This window comes from Hipposideros armiger, unplaced genomic scaffold (assembly GCF_001890085.2).
Source record: "Hipposideros armiger isolate ML-2016 unplaced genomic scaffold, ASM189008v1 scaffold_681, whole genome shotgun sequence".
Classification (NCBI taxonomy): Eukaryota; Metazoa; Chordata; class Mammalia; order Chiroptera; family Hipposideridae; genus Hipposideros; species Hipposideros armiger.
In genome coordinates this window covers 22,079-29,705 of record NW_017732031.1, presented here as the reverse complement: position 1 = coordinate 29,705, position 7,627 = coordinate 22,079, and the positions used below count along the sequence as shown (strand labels likewise).

General features: G+C 43.4%; 1 protein-coding gene across 1 annotated transcript in view; it reads right to left on the bottom strand.

The window, feature by feature from the left end:
• The window catches only part of PTPRG (protein tyrosine phosphatase receptor type G), a gene marked incomplete at its 5' end in the record, with an annotated part of 197,661 nt that extends 191,948 nt beyond the window's left edge, over positions 1-5,713 (bottom strand). The window contains one exon of the mRNA XM_019626509.1: positions 5,647-5,713. Within this exon, the coding sequence (XP_019482054.1) occupies positions 5,647-5,713 (67 nt within the window). The remainder of the gene's footprint in view (positions 1-5,646) is intronic.
• Between the last annotated feature and the right edge of the window lie 1,914 nt (positions 5,714-7,627).

Genomic DNA, 7,627 nt, shown 5'->3' with positions numbered 1-7,627 from the left:
TTTTAAGCTTGATGTAATCCCATAAGTTCATTTTTTATTTTACTTCCCTTGCCCGTGGGGATGTATCAGTAAAAATATTGCTCAGGATAATGTCTGCAAATTTACTCTCTATATTTTCTTCTAGGAGTTTTATGGTTTCAGGTCGTACATTTATGTCTTTAATCCATTTTGAATTTGTTCTTGTATATGGCGTAAGGAGGTGGTCCAGTTTCATTTTTTTTGTATGTGTCAGTCCAATTTTCCCAGCACCATTTATTAAATAGACTATCTTTAACCCAATGTAAATTCTTGCTTCCATTGTCATAGACTAACTGTCCGTATATGCATGGATTTATTTCTGGGCTCTCTATTCTTTTCCATTGATCTATGTGCAAAGGCTGCTTCTTGTATACAGAAAGCACTCTACGTGACTGAATCAATGGCATGACTAGGAGGCACAATTTCTCCCTAAATTTTTGCTCTCCAGTGGATATTGGTGGTAAATAAAATACCTGATTAGATACATTTTAGTGCTTCCATCTATTGCTGAATGGATAGACTGGACCAGAGTCAATGGCAAATCACCTCTCTCCATTCTATTTATATTTCTTCATGGCTCTCAAGTTTGTAAAAATCACAGTTTACTTAGAAAAATGAACACAAAGAGAACAGCACTCTATTTTACCAAGAGGTTTCTAAGTCTATCTCCCTCCAATATTAGAGAAGCAATGCCACTGAGGTCAGAGCCCCAAACATGCTCCATCTCTCACCACCGGACACCTTCATCTATACAGTTCCTACTTGAAAACCTACGCCCCTTCCCTGCCTGGACAACCTCTAAGCACTCTTTAGTTCCTAATGGTCACTCTGTCTGAGATGCCTTCTCTAACCCCCTCAAGTCTGAGTGAAATCTGCTGCTCCTCATTCTTTTTTTTTTTTTTTTAATTTTTATTTGAGAATTGGGGGATGGGAACAGACAAGTTCCCATTTTGTTCTTCAGTCTCGTTGTGGAGGACGTTGCTTCACTGGCCCAAGTTCGCATCATCATTGCGCTCTTCTTGGGTGAGGCAGATCAGTCACCAGCTTCTGGACGGCCGCTCACGCTGGCTGCTGGCCGCTCACGCTGGCTGCTGGCTACACATGGTAGCCCATGGTAACCCACGGTAACCCACTGCAAAAGGGGCTGCAGCCTATGCCGTCGCCAGCGACTCACGGCAGCCCAGCTCCAGGTTGAGCTGTTGTTCAGCATCTTAGCTGTGGAGGGCAGTGTCACTGGCCCTCATATGTGGGATCCGAACCGGGGCCCTCTGGCGTCCCAGGCCAGCTCTTAACCATCGCGCCACTCGGCCGGCCCTCCTCATTCTTTAATGTAATTACATGTTTAACAGTATGACTCTCCCAAGAGTCTATAAACTTACTGAGGGCAGGCCCACGTCTGCTGTGCTCTCTCTGCCTAGCTTTGTGGTATGCTTAGATTAGGCACTTAATAACTGTGCACAAAAGGAACAAGTACTGCTGTAAGAACCTCTGAGCGTTTTAAAGGTGAGAGAACAAAAATGAGAATTGGAAAATGTCTTTGGAAGGATGTAAACCTCTGTGCCAGCCATGGAAGTGCACCCCTCATTCTTTGTAGAAACAAAGCGCTGTGAGGAGACTCCTCAGCTAACAGCCTGTAGCTGCTCCACCTTTTGGGTCCACCATGGGTGCCACTCTCACTGGGCTGCTCCAGCCAATGAGCAGACATGGTGGGGACTCCAGGGCTGGGCCACTCCTCTCACAGGCAGTCTTGCCTCTGGGGTTCGCCGGTGGCCTGGCCAAGGCATTCTCAGTGCCGCCTTCAGCCAGTCCTCCTGGCTTCCATGTCTCCCCTCAGCAGCGTCAGATCTGTGCTGTGCTCCCAACACTGCCCTCCACCCCCTCCACACACACACTCCTGCTTCCTCTTCTCTTCATCCTTCACAGGCAGTCGTTCCCGGCCAAAAATCTCTACTGCACTTAAAATTCCACTTTGGTGTCTGCTTCATAGAGGGCCTTAACGACCAAGTGCAATGTGTGGTTGGTTGTTGTGACCAGATTACTCATTCCCACTCCAGCTAAAGGAACATATAAGAGTCTTCCTATTAATAAAACATTCACTTAATGAGAAATTAATATTCTAAGATATGACTCCCAGAGCTGAAGAAATAAAAGCCAATTCTGGACTGTAACAAAAATCGATATTGATTTTTCCTCTTTACACATCACTACCATCATTCCTAAGCCAGAGATACCGTGAAGGGCACAATTATTTATGTCTCATCAAATTAACAGGTCATTCAAACCCCTCACAGGACCTTCAACTGAAAATGCTTCTAGTTCCAACAAAAGATTTTTATTCAGCTATCTCAAATGTTCATTCTCTTTTGGAAGAATGACAGAAGTGGTGAGGGTTATCAAAATGGAAGTCAGCAACAGCCCAAGAAGGGAAGGCAAAATTGTGTTTCCAAGACATGACCTATTCCTTTCTCTTCCCAATCAAAGCAAAACCTGAATAGCCTTTAGTTTCCTTATATGTATATATAACCTTTAGTAGCCTTCCCTTCTTCCAGTTTCGTATTTTGATATTTTCACTTATTTGTATGCTTACTTGATTCACTCATTTGGTTAATATTTATTGAGCATCTACTATCTGACACACACACACACACACACACACACACACACACACACACACACACCCCACACACACATGGGTTCTTGCCCTCATGAAGCTTACACTTTAGTAGGTAATGTATGAGTAAATATGCAAACAAGGTAATTTCAGATACTGTTATGTGTTTTGAAGCAAGAAATCTAGGCTGATATGACCAGGAGTGACAGAAATAGGGAGAGGGTGGGTAATGTGATCTGATGATTCAGAAAGAACTTTCTGAGGAGGCAAGGTCTGAACTGAGAACTGGGAACTGAAACAGTAAGAGGGAGGCAAGGCACCCTTGCTATGAGCTAAGGGGTGACCTGCTTGACAGAGGAAATAAACAGCCAATGCAAAGGCTGGAAGGGGTACCACAGTGGGCAGGCTGCAGGAAGAGAAAGGCAGCCTTTCACCTTCCTCTAGGTCCTTGAGGGCTGGCCTGCTTCTGTATTAATCAGAGTGGCAACCCTGTGACCACACAGAGGACACGTAACACATTTGCTGAATATGTCAGTGAACTTCCTTTATAGGTCACTTCTTTTTTTTTTGAAGATTTTACTGGGGAATTGGGGGAAGCGAACAGCATTGGGGAATCGGGGAAGGGGAACAGACAAGTTGCTGTCCTTTCATTCTTCAATCTAGATGTGGAGGAGGTTGATTCACTGGCCCATGTTGGTGTTATCATTTCACTCTTCCCGGGTGAGGCAGTCACTCCCCGGACATTGGACGGCCGCTCATGGCAGCTCACAAAAGTGCATACCAGCTGTTGGCCAGCCCCACTGTAGCCTATACCGTCGCCGGTGACTCATGGCAGCCCAGCTCCAGGTTGAGCTGTTGTTCACCATCTTAGCTGTAGAGGGCGCAGCATCACTGGCCTTCATGTGGGATCTGAACCGGCGGCCCTGCCTCTCAGAGCTCGCATCCCAAGCCAACTCTTAACCAACGCGCCACTCGGCCGGCCCTTACAGGTCATTTCTTTTTGCAGGTCTCCTCTCAATTAGAAGATCGGGTTGAAACTGCATCCCAGGCATCTCTGCCATCCTCCCAGTACCAGGTAAAGCATCCCTACATATTACGGCCTCTTAGAGGGTAACTGTGGGTAATGAGTAAGGATAACACGATTATGCCAGCAGCACACAGCTTATGACCCAAATGATCACTACGAGTGAGCTTACTGAGACTTGGGGATCTGAGGGCTAAAGGAAGCCTAACTGCTTATTTTTAAACAGGGAATCTCCTTCAATTAACACTGTGGAAATAAGAACACACAGATCTACTCAAACGCCATAGCTGATGGAGTGCTTCCTTTCCGGCTGAAGACTGGTACCTATTTTGAAGATTCTAGAACTCTTTATGGTGTGTTTGTTTTAAAACAGGAAGACTACTCTGGGGAAGGAAGATCTAGCCATCATTTACTATATTTCAAAATTCAAAACTCATTATCTACACTATGGACTGGAATTTCAAGAAGGAGTTTGATCAATGGAGTGTTCAAGGGCATCTTTTGGGAAAGGAGCTAGAATACACAACATGTTGCCCACAACACTAGCTTTCTTTGCACTTTGAAGCTGCCCAGAGTACAGTGCACACTTCCCTATCCTTCCAAGCCCCACGACCAACATCAAAACACAAATGTGCAGACGGAATCAACTTGGGCAAAGGTGTCTTGTTCTAAGGAGGGAACTGTCATACGACCTACCTGCCAGCTCTGTGAGAGGTTTGCTTCAGAGACACAAACTGAAGTTGAGAAGAAGAAAGGGAAACGCTTACAATGTAAACCTATACAGGGTGTTTCCAGTCACTCTTCTTTTTCTGCATTCACTAAGTTTATTATTGTTACCTGCTGCATGATTGAACAGCTATGCGAGCAGAACAATTAATCCAAAATCCCATTTGCTTCAACTGAGCACTGACAACTGGTTTCAGTTTCCCTGAGAGAAGTGTGTGTGTGTGGGGGGGTGGGGGGTGGGGGGAGATGTTTGTTAAGCTCTGCAGAGTTGGCTAATGTCAAAAGACAGTCCTCCCAGAAAGGTGTGAAGGCGTTTTATCACAGCTGTGGAGATGAAGGGGAGATTTATTATGGTTACTAATGCTATTTCTGCCAATGTCTTTGGAATTCTAATGAGAGTATTAAAACTTTGCAAATCATTACATTACATCTAGAATCCACCCCTCCCTGTGACAAGGGTACTTTTGAAATTAGAGGACCCTGATGTCATAGGTAATGATGTATTACTGATAATAAAGTTGCAGGAAAATTTCTCCAATAAAAACCAGTTGGGAAAGACAGAACCCATTTATCTTACTTTCTCGCCCAGTTTTATGCCTGAGGAAAAGATGTCTGCTGCACAGAACAATGGCCTAGCTTTTTCCATCCGAGTAGCTGATGATGCTTGCTCACATGTGACAAAGTTTAATGAGTTGTCATGGCTACTTAAATTTTTTCCCTAAATCTGAGAGGCATAAGGAATATAATAACTATGTATGGTGACAGGTGGGTACTAGATTTATCAGGCTGATCACTTTTGCCAGTTATATAAATATCTAATCACTATGTGGCACACCTGAAACTAATATAATATTGTATGCCAACTGTAACTGAAATGTAAAACAATTATTTTAAAAAAATCTGAGCGGCAAATCAAGAAATTTGTTAATTAAAAGATACTTGAAAGAAGAATTTTTTTTGAAGAGATATGAGACAAGTGGCAGGTTCAACGAACATGAATGGTACATCTTAGGGCACTCTGATTTATAACATAGACATTCAAACTGGTACCTGAAAAGAAACAAATTGCTTACTGTTAACCCAGATCCATTTGTAGGTAATAAATGGGCGTGCTCTTTACCCATCAAATAATGGTTCTAATGCCCTTCAACATCAGTGAATGAGGAATGCGTGTCACCCTCTGTCCTCTACAAGATAACCCCATTTCTTTAGGAAGAGATCTTAGCCCTTCACCTCTCAGCAAAAGAAGCATACGTGGCTTACTTACCGTGATGTACGACGCCCTTCAACCCATGGATAATAGGATCCAGTGCAGAATTGTCCCTTGGACTGACCTACATGTAAAGAAAACATGATTGGTTAAATTTATTCTGGCATCAGACACAACAGTTTCAGTTTAATCTTCTAAAGAGAAGGAGGAAAAAATAGATGTTATCTAGCAAGCTGCTTAGGTCTCACATACAACACGGCTCTCGCCAAACATAGGAGATTTATGTCATAATAAAATCAAGTGAGAAAGTCTAAATCAAAAGAAAGAAACTTCTCAGAATACACGAGAACAGGAAAGCAATACCACAGTCCTAGCAAATTTTAAAAAGCAACGGCAAGGCTTTCTTTTTGCTTTGTTTTATTAAAAGTGGACCCTGATCAGCTAAAAACTCATTGAAAATCATCATAGAGCAATAGCAATCCATCATTGACAGAATATTTCAACATCTTAATTGTAATTGTGTTTATTTCTCTTATTTTTAGAAAATGGATCTGTTCCCTGCAAGCCTGCTCTCATTCTAAGGACCCCAGTGTCCTGTGCCTTGCCACATATTTATAAGAACATTTCTAAGAGACACTCAAAAGCAGGAGAGAGGAGAGGAGAGTTGAGGGAAAGAGCTTGAAGGGACAGTGTCTCCCTCTTGCAATTCCCTCCGGGATTTTAAATCTCCCTATTAATCTTGATCCTCACCCATTCTTTCCCTTAACTTTCTGATACTACTCAGCATAAGTTCTCATTCTTGCCCTTTCTGGAAGATTCAAATTCCACCATTATATTATAATTTTGGTTTTTAGGTACTTTCTTTTAGACACATATTGAAACATTTACAAATGAAACGAAATGGTGACAGGAATTTGCTTCTAAATAACCCAGGAGTGAGTAGCAGGGGAAGCCAGCAGGATATAAATGTAACAAGATTGGCCATTAATCAATCATTAATGATCTTGGGTGATGAGAATTGAATAGGTCATGATACAATTTTTTCTACTTTTGTGTATGTTTAACTTTTCCCAGATAAAGAGTGGTCAGCACAGCTCCTGAATTTTTTTTTTCAGGAGTAGTATTTACGTTTAATCCACTTTTTTTAAAAAAAGATTTTATTGGGGAATTGAGGATAGGGGACAGTGTTGGGGAATCGGAGAAAGGAAACAGACAAGTTGCTGTCCTTTTGTTCTTCAGTCTAGTTGTGGAGGACGTCGCTTCACTGGTCCATGTTGGTTTTTCATTGCGTTCTTCCCGGGTGAGGCAGATCGGTCACCGGTCACTGGCCATTCCCGCCGGCTGCAGCCACTCAGGATAGCTTTACGCCAGCCCACTGAAGCCTACACCATCAGTGGCAACTCACGGCAGCCCAGCTCCAGGTCAAACTGCTGTTCACCATCTGAGCTGTAAAGGGCGCAGCATTACTGGTCCTCATGTGGGATCCGAACCAGGGTCCTGCTGCTCAGAGCTGGTGTTCCAAGCCAGCTCTTAACCAACGCGTCACTCGTCGGCCCTAATCCACTTTTAACATAATGAAGTTGAACCTTTCAATGTATAGCAAAACCCAACTTGATGTTTCCTAATTAATCCAGAGGAATCCAGGGCCATCTTCGGTTAAATTTTAATGTAACTCAAAACTTTCCACACTCCTTCCCTCTTTCCAGACTCGCCCTGTGGTTTGCTGTTCCCAGTTTGCTCTTTGATAATAACCAGTACCTTATATAGCTCTTCCTCTCTTCTACCTCAGTGTCTCCAGGTTAGAGTTGTGGTTCTCAACTGCAGGCAATTTACCTATCTCCCACTCCCCACCTCACACTCATTTGGGGGACATTTGGTCATGTCCACAGACGTTGTTGGTTGTCACGAGCAGGGGTGGAGGAGGAAGGGTTACTAGTATCAAATGGTAGAGGCACAGCTTCTCCTAAACATCCCCCAATGTTCAGAATTCAGAATAGCCCTCCCCCAACACACACACACACACACACACACACACACA